This window comes from Oryzias latipes, chromosome 22 (genome assembly GCF_002234675.1).
Source record: "Oryzias latipes chromosome 22, ASM223467v1".
NCBI lineage: Eukaryota > Metazoa > Chordata > Actinopteri > Beloniformes > Adrianichthyidae > Oryzias > Oryzias latipes.
This window is the reverse complement of record NC_019880.2, coordinates 7610577-7631711: the sequence shown is the minus strand read 5'-3', so window position 1 is coordinate 7631711 and position 21135 is coordinate 7610577. Positions and strand designations below refer to the sequence as shown.

At 36.7% G+C, this 21135-nt stretch overlaps 1 protein-coding gene across 2 annotated transcripts in view; it reads left to right on the top strand.

Annotated features, from left to right (window-relative positions):
- The window catches only part of stxbp6 (syntaxin binding protein 6), a 65193-nt gene extending 50572 nt beyond the window's left edge, over window positions 1–14621 (top strand). The window contains exons 3-7 of one of the 2 annotated variants that reach the window (XM_020713450.2): window positions 1118–1248; window positions 1336–1501; window positions 5111–5209; window positions 11186–11343; window positions 13107–14621. In XM_020713450.2, the coding sequence (XP_020569109.1) occupies window positions 1118–1248; window positions 1336–1501; window positions 5111–5209; window positions 11186–11343; window positions 13107–13130 (578 nt within the window). In that variant the 3' untranslated portion in view covers window positions 13131–14621. The remainder of the gene's footprint in view (window positions 1–1117; window positions 1249–1335; window positions 1502–5110; window positions 5210–11185; window positions 11344–13106) is intronic. The other variant, XM_004082197.4, reaches the window with a different exon arrangement.
- The last annotated feature ends 6514 nt before the right edge of the window (window positions 14622–21135 follow it).

Below are 21135 nucleotides of genomic sequence, written 5' to 3'. Positions count from 1 at the left end.
ATAATGGTCTACAGCCAATAAGGACGCAGAACACAGTTCACTGTAAAACTAATAAAGCATGTGAAACTGAACAAAAAAAACCACGAAAATGTGAGACAGCAAAGGATGAACCGTGGTATGGCGAGGGATCACAGTAGAGGCTGGTTTCTTTCGTCTTGTGATACCATGGCAAAAGCTTTTCCTCTGTTAATTTGACTACAACAGCAAAATGAAGATAGCCACAAAAAGTCGCAAATGCATCAATGAACAATATGGGTTTAAGTAAATTGCCATTTGTATTCTAACATTCTATTAGAAATATTTCTGAATACTGAGAGAAGTGCCAGCTTTCCACATCATTCATACTCCTGTACTAATGAAAACCTCTGCTTGTATTTTACAATAAACACAAATATGAAATTGAATTCATGGCTTGGAGCAGCTGGATTATACCTTTTTTATGAATTTAGATTTATGACCTTGAGGTGTCTCTCACATACTCAATAATCCATTTTTGTGACTCGTTATGAGGTTTCTTTTATTAAAATTGACAAAATTGTAAAACGGCTCAATGCTTATTGTATGCGACGTAAATTAAAACTGAGCGGTATCTGTTCAATATCTGCAATTTAATAAACCATGCAAAATAGACTGTCATTTATTAATAATCAACTGCTAGAAGTAATCAATCTCCACTGATTTTTGTGGATTGGATTTATAGAAGTTTCATTACAGGGACTTTGTCAGCAATTTTATTTTTTTTATTTTATTTTTAAGAATTACTTTTTACTACAACAATACAAGGGAAATATTCAGCTGCTGTTGTAACTATTATGATCATGTTGTTTCCTTTCAGGCTGGTTTGGTGTATTTACTTCTTAGTATTTTCTATGATGTTCTTTGTTGCTGTTGGTAACAGGTGAAGTGTTTGTTGTTGATGGTCTCTTTGTTTCTGCTGCCTGAGGAACAAAGCTTCAAAGCTTGTGACTTTTGCTCGTCATATCTCCCTTTTAATGAAGTGTGTGTTATTAGACAACAGTACGAATATCATTTGAATAACTAATCAGACTTCATGATTTGTAGTTGCTTCATCAAAATCTCAAAAACAATCTGTTTCGTTTGATATTTTTTTCCACAGTGACCGAAAAGAAACCGTTCCGCGTATCCATCACTAAAGTAAAGCAGTTCTACGGACAATCTGATTTTGTAAAAAGGTCACAGTGGACGATTGATCAGCTACAGCAGGTCAATGGCATGGACTCTAGCAAAGTAGGTTGACTTTAAAACATTTTGACAGCTTTTAATTGGTTTCCTCTTACTTCTATTTGTATTGTGTATTTCTTTATTCTCCCTAAGGACTGTCCAGAGTTTGACCTCAGCTTTGATAACACTGTGGACCAGTGGGTCGCCTCTTCAGCAGGAGATAAGTGCACCTTTATTCAGGTTCTCCACTACTCCTGCCAACGTTACTGCTCAGAGAAGAAACCCGAGTTTGTCAACTGTCAAGCTAAACTGCTTGGAGGTAAGGCGCCATGAAAATGTAAAGCAATCATCTGAGCATTGTTTCTTCTGAAATCTGGTGAGAATGCAGTAACTCTGCAGTAACTCTAAAGGCTCACTGCTGTCGCACTGTGCCGTGAGCCTGTCTGAATGCAATTATGCATGATGACAAGCAGCACCTGGCGCGTATGAATATGTATGCTCAATTCTGGTACACAGCATATTGTCCCTGCTCTGCTGAAGTGATGTCAAAGAGGCTGTTCACCATAATTTATCCATTTTGACCTATATTACATGACAAAGATGATCTGCCTTTACAGCACATAAAAACACTGTTAAATCATAAGTTTCTCTAAAATTTGATGTGAGCCTTTTTCAATGTGTAGCTGATGTTTGATGGTTTTCCTTCATTTGAAATAACTAAACCACTACTTTATTTATCCTACTCATATCCAGTAAAACTGAAAAGAAAAAAAAACTTTTGTCCGTTTTTTTTTAAATTCAGCTAAACATCTACATATACTGATCTATAAGCTAGCACAGGGGTCTGCAACCTGAGGCTCTGGGGCCTCTTTTACCCATTTTAAAAGTAGGGTATTTTAGTAAGTCCTGATTTAAAATTAGTTTGAAAGATTTATGGATTTATGGCTGAGATTCTCCCAACAACAAAGTTTTTTGTTTAATATGCCGTTGACATTGAATCACGAGACCTTGTGTGATTTACTATTCCTCTAGAATATACTAGTTTAAAATACTCAGCAAAATATTGGTTAAAAGTTTCATTTTTAAGTTATGTCAGGAGTGTAAACGAGAAAAACATGTACTTACATACTTATTTAATGCATCGTAAACCAATGATGTCATATTAGTAAGTTGGAAAAAGGATGACAATTCACTAAAGTAAACTTACATGTAACAAAAGAAAATACCTTTTTTTACTTTGACAGTTTTTATTGAAGAACATTTGCTGCAGCAGATGCAGCACAGGATGTCTTATTGGTGAGGGAGTTCATATTTGCTCCTGTCAAGAGAAATTTCTTTTAAAAATTAGAATAAAACACTATCTTCCCCTTATATTTTCATGAATTTTAATACTCAAGAAGCAAAGAATCAGTTATTTAAATCATATGAGAAAGTTACAAAGACACAGAGGAGAATTTAACTTTTCTAAAGGGTGAAACAAGACTGTGGCATCTGCTAGTTTTTGATCTAGGACAGACATGTCCAAAGTCTGGTTCGTGGGCCAAGTGCTACCCGTGTTTTAAATTTCTACCGGCCTGCAGGCTTCTGACATCAAATCAACAGCCAAACAAAAGGTACAGGTTTATTTGTATTTGTTATCGGAACTAGAGGGGCTTGTACTTCTAAAAAAAAAAACAGTAACTATTAATGTTATTTTCTTGTTCACATAAGAAAAAAAGCGAAATCATTAAATACTTGATTTTAATTTAATGCCATAATAAGGGTTCCAAGAATTCAGGGTTGGCCTTTCATCTGACCAAACCGGCTTTTTTAGCATTGAAGGTTGTGACGGCTGTGTTGGCAGCATTATCAGCTACCAAAAGGTTGATTAAAGAGAAAGGCAAAGGTTTTTCTGTCCTAGGGGGTGATTATGATTATGGGTTTGCAGCAGAATCCTCTGTGAGTTAATCGGCTATTGATCTGTTGAGTCCCGGGTGTCCAAGCATTATCCAGCTTGCTGTATAGTTTATGTAATTATGGATGGATTTAAACTCCCCCCTGCTTGGTTCCTATCTGTTACATTTGTGCTACATCTAAACCACTTATTGAAACAAAAATACCACTACAACCTTTAGTGCTGTGGTTACTTTTACGTCTATTTTTCGCTGCATATGTGGGAACCCTCGATCTGTTCGTTGATGCTAAAGCTGCCACTTTTTCTCAACCTTGCATGACGTTGACTTGACCTCCCTCCTACGTCGAGGAACTTGGCCCATATTTAACAATCTTCAGCTGACCCTGTTGCATTTTATAGTCTTAATGTGTGGGAAGGTAGCCGTTTCCCAGAAGAGCGCCCTAACTGGGGCTTTTAAAAGTAGAATGGGTTATTAACGCAAATACTGCACATTAACTGACCGCCTGCAGCAAAAACAATCATCAGTTATTACACCCTGTAGCATTCTTTTAACTGACTAAAATGACTCCTATTAGATTTGTGTTGCAGACATGCCTGCAATATAAAAGAGTAGGTCTCTATCTGATTTTCAAGAACTAAAGGAGGGAGAGAAAATGAGGAGGCCGAACCGCCGCGACTACTGTCCCCTTCAGTTTAAGTCTCACACCAGTGCAAAACAAAAATCATGACGCTGCTCAGGTGTGGGACAATAACTGTGGGAGACTCTTTCTGCAAATCTTCTTACTTGGCCAGCCAGAATTGAACCACTCAATAGCAGCTGAGGGAGTAGAAGGATTTCTGCACATTGTCCAAACACAAAAGACTAAAAATTGATTCCCGCCTTTCTGCATTCAAGCCTTTATTAGATCAACTCAAGTTTATTTTTTGCAGTGCAAGTTTGAAGGGTGTCTTTATGAAATTCTGAATTTGAAATGAACTACCTGTCACTTGCACTTCTCCACTGACCGATTAGTAGAGAAACTAGCAATTTATGCTGTAGGTTAATGAAACGAGCTGGCTGTTGGCTGCATATTAGATATACATTTACTAAAATTACAATAATATAGAATATCTCAAACACTTTTATACCTCCTTTAAAAAACAAAAGTAAAAAGAAATCCAAAAGAAGACATAACAACTGGTGCTGCAGCGGTATAATGCTGTACTTCAAATCAGCATATTCCTTTAAACATTTTTAAGGAGAATCTATATTTGGATTTTGGACAATCCTTTTTTTAAATTCTTAATAAGACACCTTATTAAGTTGCATACATTTTGGACCGTCTATATTGTGACAAGGTGGCGCTGCAGATCCTGAAAAGTCTTAAATGTAATTTTTAAAAAAAATTAAGAGAAAAAATGTAATTGTAACTAAAATAAGGCCTTATAAAGCATTAAAGTGTTATTTTTTTTTTTCATCATCGTGATGTAAAATCCTATCCCTTAAAATAACAAAAAACATTTCTGGGGTGCGTTGTGTAATAAGGTCGTGAACTGGTCATATATTTGTTTAACCTTGTGCTTGTTGATGCAGGAAAATGGGAAAGTGCAAATTCATGGAAAAATGGCTTGAAAATAGAGTTTACTTTAATGCTATGCTCACACCGGGCTCCAAAACGTGCGTTCAAGCGACCGCTCCCAATGCAGAGTCTATGTAGACGCTTGCCTATGCGCGTTTTGGCCTTTTGCATTCCAAGCTCTAATGTTTATGTGTTGCTACTCTAGTTTTAAAGTCTGTTTTCGGGCGCTTTGACCAATCAGGGACTCGGATTTAGTAGTGATGTGTAGGGTCCTTTAACCTAGTGTTCCCCTTTTGATTGTTTTACTCAACAACTAAAAAAATATACAATAACTACTTGAACAGTTGCATGTTTTTAATGAAATCCTCCTATTTGAGTGATTAATCAAAAATGTGATCCCAAAGCTAATAATTTGAAAATCCAATTGTGTGACAGCCTAAATCTTAAAGTGACTTCTGATATTCTTTCATCACAGAAAGCCAAGCAGTAGATTCAGTCTTTTTCCGTTGCAAGGTGTATTTGAACAGAATGAAGAAAGAATTTATGTCACATCACGGTCATCTTCTAAGACAAGGTAAGCACGGAAACAAATCAGTGAAATACTTTGAGCTTCTCACACATCAGATTTCAAAAAGACCTTCTTGTGAATTTTACGAGTTTCAGATTCTTGTGGTTCTCCTAAATGACAGTCAGGTAAAGATTAGGAGTTCCTCGCTGCTCCCATGAGCACAACGATACATTTCCCTCATGGCTTGAAGGCTGAGCACATGCTGATGGAGGTTTTAAGTGTCTATCTAAAGGTTACGTGAGTCATGCTCTCTGACCTGGCCCCTTCACTGATAAACACTGTTCAGATAAATCTCTCTTAGGCATCCCAAGGCATTACACTGATAACGTGCTACTTCTCTTATGGTATCTTTAGAATATCTTGCTTGCTGGAAGTTAACATGTAACCTTAGTGAGGATGAAAATGATGGAAATTGTGGAACCTAATTTATTGTGTGATGCTGACTTTTATCTGCTAATTAAAGCCACAGAGAAGTGGCTGTTCCTGAATATTTAGTAGTTTATGGTACATTTAGGACGTAATGTTCAAATTTAACCCTCCAGTTTTTGAAGAACCTCTTTCAACAGCAAAGAATGAGCTAACTGATCACACTTCTAAATGATAGCTGATGGAGCAACTCTAGCTAAAAGCATATGCTGAATAAAAAATGTATTTCACTTCTGATGAACATATCCATCCATATATTTTCTAAATCTGCTTTAATCCCATTTGGGGTTACAGGGATGCTGAAACCTATCCAGCTACGGTTTGGTGAGGTTCTCTCTAGACCAGGGAGAGGTAACTCTAGGCTTCGAGGGCCAGCCTAATGCTGGTTTTCCAGAAGTCCTGCCTTATCTGCTGCTGATGACACCTGGAGTAGGTGTGTTTAGCCAATAACGAAAAAACCATGTTGGACACCGGCCCTTGAGGCCAGGATTCTGACAACCTTGCCCTAAACAGCCTGCCAGTCCACTGTAGGCCACAGAGACAAAAAACTGAACACACTCACACCTAAGAGACTTTAGAGTCACCAATTAACCTACAAGACATGTTTTTGGACTGTTGGAGGAAGCTGAAGCGCCCAGAGAAAACCTTTACATCCACAGGGAGAACATGCAACAACCAGCATTCACAGCAAGGTCATCTGGCTGTGAGGCAAAACTGCTAACCACTACACCACCGTGCAGCCCACTTATGATGAACTAATAGTGAAAAGATCGATTTCCAGTAACTGCTGAAAGAGTTTTTGTTATAAACACAGGCAGCAAATAGAAAATATTTCCCCAAAGTGAGACAGAAAGTCAGTTCATTCCATTTTAATTGTCTGGGGCTGCACGGTGGTACTCTTACCTTACAGTGGGAAGGACCTGGTTCGAGTCCCAGCTGGGACCTTTGTTTGTGGAGTTTGTATGTTCTCTCTGTAAATGTGTGGATTTTCTCCGGGCTCTCTGGCTTCCTCCCATAGTCCAAGAACATGTTTCATAGGTAAATTGGTGACTATAAATTGCTCCAAGAAGTTCTTGTGAGTGTGTGAGTGTTGCCCTGCCACAGACTGGCAATCTGTTTGGGGGGGTACCCCGTCTTTGCCCAACAGTAGCTGGGTTTGCTCCAGCAGCCTTATGATCCTGAAAGGGATTCATAGGGTTCTGAAAATGGTTGAAGCATGGATGAATTCAGTCTGTGAATCATATGCAAGTTGTATTTGTGGATTATAAGAATGATTGTGAAGAAAAAAAAATAAAAACAATGTTTTACACAATGTTATCAGCTTAACATGCATTGCTGTTTTTCCACAATTCCTGATTCAAGATGATGGGAAACCTTTGGTAAAGTTGATCAACTTAAGGATGCTGCTGTTTACCAGTGTGATTAATAAAAGGGCAAAGAAATTAAACTGCAGCTCTTTCATGATCTGAAAATTGGATTTGACAACTAAACGAGCAACGCATATTTTTGCAGTGAACCCCAGTTGCCATCTTTGACCATCTGGGAGTTTTCATCATCTTGTCCCTCTAGATCAGGGGTCACCAACCCTGTTCCTTGTGGGGTATCGCCCTGCTTATTTTGCAGCTAACTCTGCTGATCAGCTGGATTTAATCAGGCCAGTTTCTGATTGACTGAGCACACCTAAACCAGGTGGGCGTTTTCCATTCACAAACTGGGACATTTACTTCAGCTCATTCATGTATGAGCATTGTTTCTTGTTGCTAAGGAAGTTGGTCGGTTTTATACATTCCTTATAATTCTGACATCAAGTCAAGGTTGTGAATGGATGCAAAGAAAGAACTGAATTTTTAACTAAAGTCAAGCAGAGTTGAGCTGCTTGATGCAGTACATTTCCTGGTGAAGTGATGTCCCAGGAATAAAGGGAGATGGAAAACTAAATGAACTGTAATGGAAAAACACTGCAGGAAGAATGAGGAGGACAGTGATTGGATTTTTTTTTAAGTAGCTGTGTAGCTGGCTGCAGAAGGAATGAACTGTGTGTGTGTGTGTGTGTGTGAGGGAAGCCTCCACTCACTTATTCAGCTACTGGTAATGTCAAGATTTCCATTAATTAAATTGTAGGAGCGTCTTAAGTTGCAGCTGCAACATCACAACTCTGCCTGCAGGCTTCTGTCATATCTGTTAAACATCTTTTGATCTATTTTATCTACATTTAGATTACATTTTTATAAATGATCTATTTCAAATGAGTTCCACTGTTACTTGAAACATTAATAGTTTTCTAATGAAGGAAAAGAGTAAAGTTGTTGAATTTGCTCATTTTAGAGACTTAAACCAAGTTGAACTTCTGCTTCTTTATTATGTGTGGAGGACTCTTTCTTTAAAACAAAAATATATATATTTATAATATGATAAAATACAAAATGTCACTCTAATTTGTTGTCAGATTATTAGGTTAGCTTGAATGGCGAACAATATTGGAGCCATCCAGCCATACAGTTTAGAGCCCAATGCCAGCTCGGACGAGAAAAATCAAGAAGTACGTGTATAGAATAGAACAGAATATCTTTATTTATATAGCACTTTTCCCAGAAAGAATCACAAAGTGCTTTATGAAAGGAGAATACAATCAAAATAAAACACAGAGGTAATAAAATAGAATAATAATAATATAACAAAACACAGTAAGCGTAGTAAAGCAAGGACTAAAATCAACTAAAAGATCAACTGAATAAAAGGGTCTTTTTCTGAGAATTAAAACACTCAATGGAGTTGATCTGACTGGATGCATCAGAATGGAGCAGAGCAGGTAGCTTGTGGCCCGGCCTGCGTTTTCTTTTACATCACAAATGCAATCTTTTTTAAAACAGCATTTTTTCTTACTGCTCCTGATTCGCAACGATTTCAAGAAATACGCAGAAATACAGTTTTAAGCCTAATTTTCTTCCTAAATGTTTTCTATCATCAGAAAGAAGCCTCAAGAACATGTTAAAAACACTCCATTTTCATTAAGTGCGTCTTTAAGATAATCATTTATGCCTATTTAGATTCTCTTTGATCAGTAAATGTATTTTGACAAAAATACTTTAAGTATAACTGCTTTGGCCATCAGACCACCAAAAATACAAGAAAAGATATTAATAACTCAACAAATTCCTTTAAAGATTTTCTAAACAACAAAACAGAATAGTATTGCCATAAACAAAAATACTCCTGGTTGACTCTCAGAGCTAAAACATCATAAATCTATTTTAAAATGTGAATTAGTCTAATTTTTTTTAAGTGTTTTTGCTTTGAAATTCAAAAACAGAAGTTTCTTTTTGGGATACAAAACAGCCTGGTTTAAACAGTTTTATGCAGATGCCTTTATTAAAACATGGATAATGTTGAATAAATGAAGTTAATCTCCTGCATAAACAGCCCACAGCATTATCCTTACAAACTGATGCTGACACACAGCCAGGATGAAAATATGAAAAACATCATGTTTGTTACTCGGCTCTTTTGTGTTGGTGTGCTTGTTTCTGAAGTCATCCACTCGTTCTCAAAAATTCCATGTAGTCTGATGTGGTACAGCTGTCATCGTCACGCTGCTTCGATTGACAACCATTAGGATAGTTTCTCCGAAGCAGTTCAGACTGTTTAAAATCTACAGCATAGAGGGAGGGGGTCTCACATCCTGGTTGTGTTTTCTTTCATTTTCTGGAACATTTTTCTTCCAGCAAAAACATCTCTACTCTGCTCGGATTCCATTGTTGTCGAACACGTAGAGTACGATAACAAAATTCTTGTACATTGTTGGATTTAGTCACTTCAATAACTGGATTTGGTGGGGGGGGGGACACATTTATCCTGATGAAAAAACATTTTTTGTGCAAAAAGTTTAAGAAGTCCTTCGATTTTTTTTTTCTTTTATTAAAATCAATTATCCCCTAAAGTAGGCTTTTGTTGTTCTGCTTCCTTTTCACGTTGAGGCACTAAAGCACGGGGATCAAATCACTGGGATGGCTCCATATATCACTCCTACCTGTTTCTTCCAGCTTGTAATGAGAAAACGGTCAAAAACTCCACAAATCTCCACCCTGCACCGCTCTAATAAATTTCTACAGTACTTACACTCGGGGGAGTCCACATTACAGCCTGCCACTGATTTCTGAGAACAGACGGGAGAGGCTGGAAGGAAAGGAAAGGAGTGGGTGGACAAATAAATGGAGATGTTCTTGTTCTGAGTATAAGGTGTGGAGGGGAGGGGAGTTGGGGGTTTGCTGTGGATGATGGGAGTGCTACTCCGGGGCTTTTTTTTGTTTTTATTTTTTTTTTTGAGAAGCAAAAGTTTAAGGGAAATCTGTGAGAAGGGGAAAAAAGAGAATATATTTGTGCAAAACGGCTTTGTCTGTGTTTGAACTCTATTTCATTGTTAATAGATGATCGTGGCATTTCTCCCTGAAGGTCAAAAGTTGATCTCCTCATTCGTCCAGATGTGTTTGACTTCAGCTGTGGGATTCATGGACTCACTGATCCACTTGTCTTGACGAATTTCCTTCTTTTCATGTGTAGGTGTGAAGATGAGCGCTTAGCTCGGGTGTGTCTGAATGGCTTTGACTTTTTCTTGTGTCAGATCATCTAAAGAACAAGCAGCTGGCGGCTTTTTTGTCTGTCACTTATTCTAATGCAGTTGAATCCTCCCAACCACCTGCCACTCAACACATGACCTTCATTGCTCAGGAACATACATGTATTTTATTGCAGTTTCCTGTGGGGAATGACAGAGTCTGCCTTGTCAGGTCTTAATATGCTCAGTACCTTTACCCTGTCCGCTGTGCTTCATCTCTTCAAAGTCAATACATGACTGAAAGTCCCCCTCTGGAGAAACACAATGTGTGTGTAGGCAAAGGCATAAAAAAGGCCTTCCTTTCAGTAAAATTAGAACAGGGTCATGCAGACTGAAGCAAAGCAGTAGTTGTTAGGAGGCTCTTCAGCAGTGCTCTCCACATGTGGCAGATTAATGGCTTGTCGGAGAAAACATCCGGCAGGCTGCCACAGCTATCTGAAGATGTCTTCTATCCACCATTGGGTCTTCAGGGTGTCACAAGGACCCCCTTTTATCAGAAGGTGCTTTTAAAGGAGAGTGATAAAAGGGCCGACTTCAAAGCTGCACAATGGCTGCGCCGAATGGTTCCTTCTCTGAAAGGTCTTCTGAAAGGAGGCATTAAATGTTCCTCTAATTGTGTTGTTTTCACCTTTTTTCAAGTTTGGAAAAGGTTAATTTTACTCGATCTTTTCTTGAATTAAATTAGCTTTGAGTTAAAGTCATTAATCATCCTCCCACTGTTTACCAGGTGGCAACTATTTCGTGTTTCAAGGAGTTTGTTGTCTGTCAGTTAAACTAATGGGCAGTGGCACTCATTGCACTTAAACCCTGTTATGTCAGACGCCCCACTGTGAAATCAGGTCTTAGCATCTACCATTTCCTCAGAGAAATTCCAACTTCTTCCTCTCTTTTGTCACTTCCTCTTTTGTCTTTCCTTCGCCTTTCTTGGCTCCACTTATCTCCAGGTAACAGCATCCTGCACTCGGCTGCAGACAGCGTGACGAGCGCGGTGCAGAAGGCCAGCCAAGCTCTGAACGAGCGCGGCGAGCGATTAGGTCGGGCTGAGGAGCGGACTGCTGACATGATGAACAGCGCCGAACAGTTTGCTGTCACAGCACACAAGGTAAGGCAAAATGTAAACAAGCGGCGCAACAGTGAGATCAATACCGGTACATCCATTCTGACGTTTTGCTGTGACTCGCCATCTAGAATACGCCTCCTGTAATGCAGAAAAAGTTACTTTTATTAGAATTCTAGCAAAACTAACAATAAACATTACAGCAAACATTCTGTTTTCTTCATTCTCAAATGGGGTTTCATTTTGCATTCCTGAATTTAAAAAAAGTAAATATTTTGGAAATGTACGTAAATTGTACATAAATTGTGGTCCATATTAAATACGATAACTTGAAGTCTTACTCTGATCATCTTTTGATCAATTGTAAAAGTATTTCCAGTGGTCTTTTAATTATGATTATACTCTTTGTAGCCAAAAATGTAAAATAAAAAAAATAAAAACTGTTTTCTAGGTTTCTAGGTCATAGTTTCTGCAGAGTTGCAGTAGTTTATAAGAAATTTTCCCATGAGTTGTGGTCGGAACTGTTGCCCGCCCCCACTTCCCGTCGGCCATTTGTTTACACTCCTTCCTGCTAGCTTAGCTGCCCCTCATAACCCTGATGCAACAAAAATGCCGAGCATTAATAGAGCTTTTCAGATAACACATGGATCTAGTCGTCTACAAGTGGATGCATCAGCTCCAGCCGAATGTAGTTTCTACGTTACAGCTACAAGCTTTTTCCAGCTGCATCTTTTTCTCTGCTCCTAATTCACAATTTCAATAAAGAATTCAATTTTATGTTCCTTCATCATCAGAAAAACACCACAACAACTTGTTAAAAACATAATTTTGATCTGAGTGGGTCTTTAAAGAAAATGATGTAAAGTAATATAAACTGACACAATTTCCCTGCTTCTCTTAAATGTTTTAACCTTAAGGCAATGAGAAAGACTTTTGAAAGACATGGTTTTTATTTTTCTCAAGGCAAAATGCCTTGAAAATGACTCCGAAACCCCCACCAAGAAGAATTATTTTCCAGATTTTCCTATTTCACTAACAACCATTAGCTTTTTTTTTAAACTACATGCTAAAGAAGTTTTCGTTTTTCTTGCACAATATTATGAAGAAAGGCTTTTTTGTTGGAGGCATGGAAAAAGCCCTCCTACCTCTGTTGATCTCAGTGGACTAGTGAAGGTGCTGATTTTTTTTAGATTCCTGAAACAGGACTGTTGGTTTGTTTTTTTAAATAATGTTATTTAACTACCTATATATCATAGCACAGCAGCAACAAAAAAATGTAATCAGATTTTTGCCTTCACGTTTTCATCTTTGACTGATTATTGTGACCAAAAATTCAGCAGTTTACTTTAGTGCGTCACTAGTTACTTGGTGTAAGTGGGCATGAATGCTCTGCTGGTCTGCACTGTACAGCAGTCAGCATCTGCAGTACATTAAAAGGGGTCACCTTGAGTCTTTGTCTCTGCAATCTAATTTATGCACCTCACTTTGTAACAGCAGACAGTTTAACTGCACTGCTCAGTTTGAATGAAAGCGTTGAAGTCCTCCGCGCTGCTCTGCTGCCCCCTCCTGGTTGACACGTGGACTTCAGTTCTACGGAGCGTGCTTACAGTGTGCCGTGTGTTCTGCTATCCGACAAGAGCGGTGGTCCCAGCCCCTTCCTTAATGAATTTCATGTAGAGCCCATTAGAGCTTTAAAATGATGTTTGTTTATGGAATAAAGCTCTTCTAGAAGCTTTTCTTTTCTGCCTACGAAGTGTTCTTATTGTGCTTTCCTTTTATCTTTTCCCCACCCTAAATTTTCCCTGCAGCTCGCTATGAAGCACAAGTGTTAAACCACTGCCAAAACCAACCGGTCCTGGTGAGGGGTGGGTTCGGGGTAGTTGTCAGTCGCCTGTCGATGCACAGGAGGATTCCAGAGGTTCTTTTATTTCATTTTATGAGAGATATGATTAATATTTGTTAACATGTTAATATTTTTGGGCTGTTGCACTACTGCAATTCATTCCTAATGATGGTGATGCATCACGCACAATGGTGGAAGAGGGGTAAGCAATGCTCCTACAAACTAGCAGCAACATGTCCCATGTTTCTATTTGCCAAAACAAATTCAGATGTTGTTTTAACCCTCAGTGTACTTAGTTTTTTCATGTGGTCAGAGAGAAATGTTACTAGACTGATTTTAAGACGAGAAACAACTCGTTTCTGATTATAAAGTATTATTTTTGTGTACTTTGCTGATTATTCTTTAGTTTTTCTGGGCCTGCCATTAATGCATTTATTAAGCCAAAGTTTTAACTGCAAAAACATTCCTTTATCAAATTAAACTCTATTTCTTCTTCATTGCGCTCAGATTTTAGCTTGTTTATATTTGGTACAAGATTTGAAGTTACCTAAACATTATTAGTAATAAAAAAAGCATTTTTATTTAGTTTGTCTCACTTCGTGGGCTGCAGGATATAAAGATGATGAATATTTTTGTTTTATGTCATTAAGAAATATGTGCCAACTTTTTTGACGTATACTTGAAACCCTTAAACCTGATTTATGATTACATTGAGTACACAGAATATTGCATAATGTTATGGGGAGAGGAAGCAGCTCAGTAAACTGCACTGAAAAAAGCAAACTTGTAATGGTATAATCCAAATGTCTGTTGAGCTAATGGGGCGTTTTGAAATGGATTCTTCCTGTTCAGTCGTCTCACTTTGTGCTTTCTTGTATTAACGGAGGTGGTTGGTATCAAACGTGTTTGCTGACACAGTGCTAAAAGTCTGCAGCAGAAGCTTGTGATAGTTCTTCCTTTTCCTCTCCTCACTGATATTCCATCTTTGGCTTCCTCACCGATAGAACCCCATTCTCACACTTCAAATGTATTTGATCCTCTTTTTTTGTATATATATATATATTTTAATTTTCTAAGTCATAATGTGACAATTCACAGAGAACCTTTTATCACTGAACAGTTTACAATGAAATGTTCCAGTTGCCTAATTCTTTGTGTGCTTTCATTTTTTTCCTGTAACACTGAGGATGTTTGTTGTTTTAATTCAAACAAATAATGGTGTTTTTTTCTTTTTTTTACCATTATTATTCTTAATGTAATTTTTGCAGCGTGCTTTAACAGTCCCACCAAACAAAGTTGTGCTTTTGTTATGGTACACATCTGTTTCAGATGTTCCGCATCCAGAAGCAAGAGGTGCCATCGGCTTTAAACGTCGCAAGGGTCAAAATGTCACGTTCTGTATTTGATATGTTCAATATCAATCACTCATCACTGATCTCTGCTCCACACAGCTGTTCAATAAAGTCTATTTCACTACCAATATTGTTGTTGATGTGTATTATTACATGTGACGTACAATTATATATTAAACATGTGTACACACTGATGCTGGTTGGACTACAAAGAGATAACAAATGGCTTTAGAAATGCAATTTCTAATCTATTTTAAAATTAGGATTTGGAAATGAGGTATTTGAAGCAATCAAAACAAAAATAAAACTAACAGACAACAGATATCTAAGCAGAGATATAGTAGACTTAGGATAATTATTTATTAATTGATTGGATTTATGTTTGAAACAATGAAACATGAAACCATTGGTTGATTGATTATGTTTGGTCATTAGCTCATACATATACAGTACATGGCACATTGAAACCCGTAACCCTTGTGCTATCCTGGGCACTTTAACATTGGGAGTTGGGTCATCTAGACCCACTATGGATTACATGAAATCTTTCCACCTTTATCCAGCTTTGTCATGGTAGGGAGAACACATCAATGTAAGGGTGGGGGTCATCTAAGATAGCACAATTAAATATTAATTTTGTCCAAAATAATAGAAACATTGCAGTTTTGATTATTTGTGTTGAAAACTATATTGTCTGACATGATTTATTTATTTTGTTCATCATCGGGTCTCTGCTGAGCTGATGAGCTGAGTCAGGTGTTAGAAGGGGGAAAAAGGTAAAACATCCAGCAGGACCTTACGGCTAAACCTGGGAAAGGGCAGAAAAAATGTTTTGTGAAAGGAACACTGCCCCCATGTGGTACATCATGAAATGAATTCCCAAAATTGAAACGTTTTCAAAGGTAGAATTGTTTGGGTTTTATCATTCAAAAAAGACCCATTAGACAATCTTTGTACTCTGGTGGTGTACAGCTCACATGTAAACATAAACAAAAACAACAAAAACTTGATTAAAAATGTTAGATTTTAAGTTAAAAATGGTTGGATTAAGGTATTTTTTTCTACAACTAAACATGGCAGTGCATCACTTTTTTTTTACCTGCAAGAGAGCAGAAGGGTTAAAAAAAAACATTCTCACATTGTGAGAATATTTTTGTAAGGCTTTGTAGACACTGATTTAAAAAAAAAAAGTTTTAATTTGAGCCTAGTCCACAATAAAAGAGCCATTTGGACAAGTTTCTCATTGAGAGACGCACTTCACCTTTTAGAAAAAACATGTCTGTAGTGTTTTTGAGGCACCATTTATAAAATCTAGCTTTAAATATGTTCAACAATTGAATTATAACAGTTACATTTTTCTGTATTTAAGAATTGTAACTTATTTTATTGTTGATAGCAGCATGTCTGAGTTCCTTTCAAAATAAAACACACCTTGTGTCAAATTAGATCCTTCTGCTGCAGTAGATTAACTTTAATTAAAAATGCAAGAAAATGTAACGCAACTTTTTCTATCATAACTTTTGTGTGCATTCTTTTTTTTTCTCTTTTTGCCATCAAATAAGCATTACAACAATCTAAATACAATTGTATACTTTAAGAAATGTGCCTCTAAACAGCACTGTTGCACAGCAGATAGTGAGAATATGAGCTTTAAGTTTATTCTAATAATCAACGACTCTGACAGTCGGTTGAACGTTTTACCTTAATTTATCTAACGTTAAAAATCTAAAAAAAGGTAAAACCTAGAGAAAGCTTAGAATTAATCAACCAAAACTGCAAACCATCATATATTCATTGGCTCATACATATATGAACCAAATATATTATTTGGTTCAATAATAATACATTGAACCAAATAATATACCAAATATATTATTTGGTTCAATGCAGAGAAGGGAGTTGAAAACTTTAATTTGGAGGGTTATTAACTCAGCTATAATTGCAATAGACTAAACAAAGGTGGTGGAGGAGTTGCTCTATATGTGGATAGAACTCTGCATTTCAGAGTAGTGCATAGCAGGACAGCTGTTGTTGACAATATGCTTGAATGTTTAACAATTGAAATCTCTCAAGAAAATAAAAAAAATATATAGCTTCTAAAATATTAACATTGACATGTACATAAATGAGGTGAAACTTGAAAGAATTTATGAAAATAAATTTCCTGGGGTCTTAATTGATGAAAAGCTGACCTGCAAACCACATACTTACAAACTAAATTATCCAGAAGTATTTCTGTGTTGAATAAAGCAAAACTAGTTCTGGACCACAAATCACTGGTCTTACCATATTTTTCTTATTGTGTAGAGGTTTGGGGAAACAACTATCAAACAATGTTACATTCACTTTAAATACTTCAAAGGAGAGCAATGCGAATCATACACAAAGTCAGTTACCTTGAACACACAAACAAATTATTCATACAATCAAAATTAATACAAACTTTATGATCTAGTAGATTATTGTACCGCTCAAATAATATTAAAGGCACAAAACAATTTATTACCGACAAATATCCAAAGGTTTTTTATTAAAATAGAGGAAAAATACAATTTTAGGGATAAAAGAAAAATCTCTCACACATAAAGCACGTACAAATAAAAAAGCTTTTGTGTTTCAATTTGTGGAGTGAAGTTGTGGAACAGAACCAGTAAATGTTTGAAACAATGTCCAAACATAAAAGAATTTAAGTATAAATACATAAATATGATCATTGATAAACATGTACAAATACAAAACAATAAATCTGTAAATCTGCATACTTATAAAATAAGATTTTGTTATTCATTCGTATGTTTTTGGAAATAAGAATTACATGTGCAGCTGTAACCGAATATACACTTGGGTAGGGGACTGGACTTTGATGGTGGGTGTACTGGGTTTAGTTAGGAAAGCAAGGACTTCGTCTCATGGAGAGAAACTTTATGGTAAGCATGGACACTTTTCTGGGGTCCATGAAATTAATTGTGGTGTGCCTCAAGGTTCCATCCTTGGCCCCTTGCTTTTTAAGATTTACATGCTTCCTCTGGGGAATGTCATCAGAAGCCACAACATCAGCTTTCATAGCTATGCTGATGATACCCAGCTGTACATAGCAATGTCTCCTGATGACACGAGACCAATAGAAGCACTTTTTAACTGTATTTTAGATGTGAAATTATGGATGTCAAATAATTTTCTGCAGCTCAACCAGGAAAAAACTGAAATTTTAGTTATCGGTCCTGAAGCTAAGAGAGAGAAACAGTTTCTGAAGGTAAAAGAACTTTCATTAAGCCATTCAGAAACAGTCAGAAACCTGGGCATTATTTTCGACTCTAAGCTAACTTTTATCCCACATATAAAACAGGTGGTTAAAACTGTTTTTTATCATCTCAGAAATCTGGCTAGGGTCCGCCCACTAATCTCTTTTGCTAATATGGAGATGCTAATGCACGCTTTCATCATGAGTAAAATTGGTTTTTGTAACGCCCTGCCTGCTGGTCTTCCAAAAACCAACATTAGGAACCTTCAGCTTCTCCAAAATTTTGTTGCAAGAGTTCTCACCAAGAACAGGAGGCGAGCTCACATCACCCCAATTTTAAAATCCCTGTATTGGCTCCCCATATGCTTCAGGGTTGATTTTAAGATACTTTTAACCGTTTTTAAATGTCTTAACGGTCTTGTGACCTTCTTATTTATCAGATCTTTTAGTAAGGAGTGAACCCTCGCAGACCCTGAGATTCTCTGCCACTGGTCTGTTAACCATTCCGACTGTAAAAGCCAAAACCTATGGAGAGGCATCTTTTCAACACTATGGCCCCCGTTTATAGAACAGCCTGCCAGAGGACCTGAGAAGTTTTTAAGAAAAGGCTAAAGACCCATCTTTTTAACCTGGCTTTCAGCAAATTTTTTACTACCACTATTTATTTATTTATTTGTTTTATTTATTTATTTTTATTTATCCATTTTATCTTGTTTTATGAACTTATGCTAGATTTTAATGTATTTTAACTTTAATTTACCTTATTTCAGAGTTTTATTATTTATTGCTTTTAACAATATTTACTTTTTCAGTCTCTTTTTTATTTTAATTTTATTATTTATTTATTTATTTTCCAGTCTTCCTCAGTTGGGACCTCTCCCTTTGGGTTGGCTGCTGTTCAGCCACTGCGGTTCTGGATGGGGACTTGCATCACCTCTTTGCTGTGGTGGAGTGGTCCCCGCCTGTGATGCTGCATTTGGCTGGTTATGCGGCTGTTCACAGAGAGGGAGGTTCCAATTACCAGCGTTTCCAACATCTTTTTTTCGTGCTCAGCCTATTCCTTATTTGTTATTTGTCATTGTCTTTCCCCATTAGTTAGGGGGTGGGAGATGTGAAAGAAGTGGGGGGTTGTGTAGGTACAGGGAGGGGGGCCCTATTTTCATTGTTATTTATTTGTTTTTGTGCTTGTTTATTTTAATTTTCATGCTTGTTTTTATATTATTTATTTTGTTTTGTTTTAATGTAAAGCACTTTGTGTTGTACTTTTATATTAAAAGTGCTTTATAAATGAAGTTTGGTTGATTGACTTAAGGTAAAGGTGGTGAGAATTTATACGTTTTTTCTTCCTCTCACTACCTTTTGGACTTGTGTTTATATAATTTTGTCTTGTCTGGTTTTACATAATTTTCTTGTTTTACATAATTTGTCTTATTTTGTTATTCTACACCTGTTTTCACTTGTCCAAAATCTACTACTACTACTACTACTACTACTACTACTACTACTACTACTACTACTACTACCACTACTACTACTACTACTACTACTACTACTACAACCTGTTAGCATTTTTCTATAAAGCCAAAGAGAGGAATGGAAGAAGTGGATGTGTAATGTATATCATATGTATTGTCATTCCAGGAGATGCGACTTGGGATGAGATTAGATTTAAATATTTGATATATTCTTGCTGAAGACTTACTCTGAGTAAATTACTCCACTGGGTTTATACTGTTTTTCAATGTTTTAAACATAAATCCAATATCGTTGCTTGACTTTAATACCAAAAAATCTTATTTCATGAACACATATCCTGCATGTCAACCCTGAGTTCAAAGGAAAGTCTCTGATTTCATCTGTTTACTAAAGGAGGACTAAGAACATTTAAGAAAATGCTTAAGGCAGCAGAAAGGAATCCAGCCCATTTAGATTTGTGCTTCAATTCTCAGCTCTGCCTCCACTTTAACAGTATTTTAATTTTCCTATTAATGATTCAGATCAGCAGAGGAGCAACTGAAATACATGATTTATAACTTCTAACACTGCAGAGGGAGGAAATAAGCACCTCATTTAAGCTCCTGCTCAGGGCTCTGCTACCATTATTCACCTTACAGCTTGCTCAGAGTTCTGCAGCTTTTAAAATCTTCTTTTCCTGAACGACTAAAACACTTTTAAGTTCACAATATCTAATTTTAGTTGAGTTTTGCATCAGGGTATACATTTCATCAGAGAAGATGCTTATTTTTCTTTTTTTTCTTTTAGATCCACAAACAGATGTGTATTAAAAAGATATACTGCATATTTGTAGTTACAATAAGTCACCACTAGGGTGTGCGCAAGATTTTTACAAGCACCCATCTACATTTTATCCTGTTACTTCCTAGCAGTGCATTGATTTTTTATTTTTTTAGGGTGTGATTTTATTTTGAAGTTCACACTGATCACATGGGGGGTGGGCACATGTATTATTTGCATTTATTATCAGTTATTGTTACTGTGAATGGCAGAACAAAGTATACAAGATGAACAATAACCACCAGAAAGCATCTGATTTCAGAGTATCGAGCATCATCGTGTCAACAATATTGTATTCAATTTCCACAGATTACTATCTTAATTTAGAACATAAAATTCATAAATCTAATTTTAAGATAAAATTATGTTATTTGAACCAATAAAAGACAAAAATGTATATAATTAATGAGGTTTATATAAAAGAAATGTTTTTTCTAAAAGGAGAAGTTTTTTACTACTTTTTTTTTTAACTATATACACTAAACTTACAAGATGATGCTTAAACTGAGTCACACTGTTTCGACATGCAGTGCAAGTCCCTCCAGATGTGACGCACTGCAGCAACGTATTCACTGAGGCATCAAGAAGGTTGGAGAGCTCTTTGGGCTTGGCATCACCTTGAGAAAAGCATTGGCATTCCTGTCAGCCGGAGAGTGTCAGTCGCACTGCCCTCCATAATAAGTGGCTGGCCACCTGGCTGTAGGGCAACCCCATTTTAATCTGCCAACATCTCCAAAGCTTTACCAGAGTAATTACAGACTTCACTCTGAGGCTGAGAGCATCTGTGAAAAGAGTCTCTACTTCTATTTGATATTTCCCCTGTACCTCTAGCAATGGTGATTTCATATAAATTCTATTACTTAACGACTTCTTTTACATTAAATCCTGGAGCTACAACAGGATATTGCTTCTATAACAGAGAAATTGAATGGGTGTTCACAGCTGCACTCATGCATAACACATAAAAGCTGTAGATAATAACAAAAGACACCGAAATGCAACACTAATGTATAGAATAAGCTTTTCATCAAATCTTCAACCTAAACTCGTCATGAAATATTTTCGGTGTTTCATAATCAGTAAAAGATGACACTACCTCATGAACT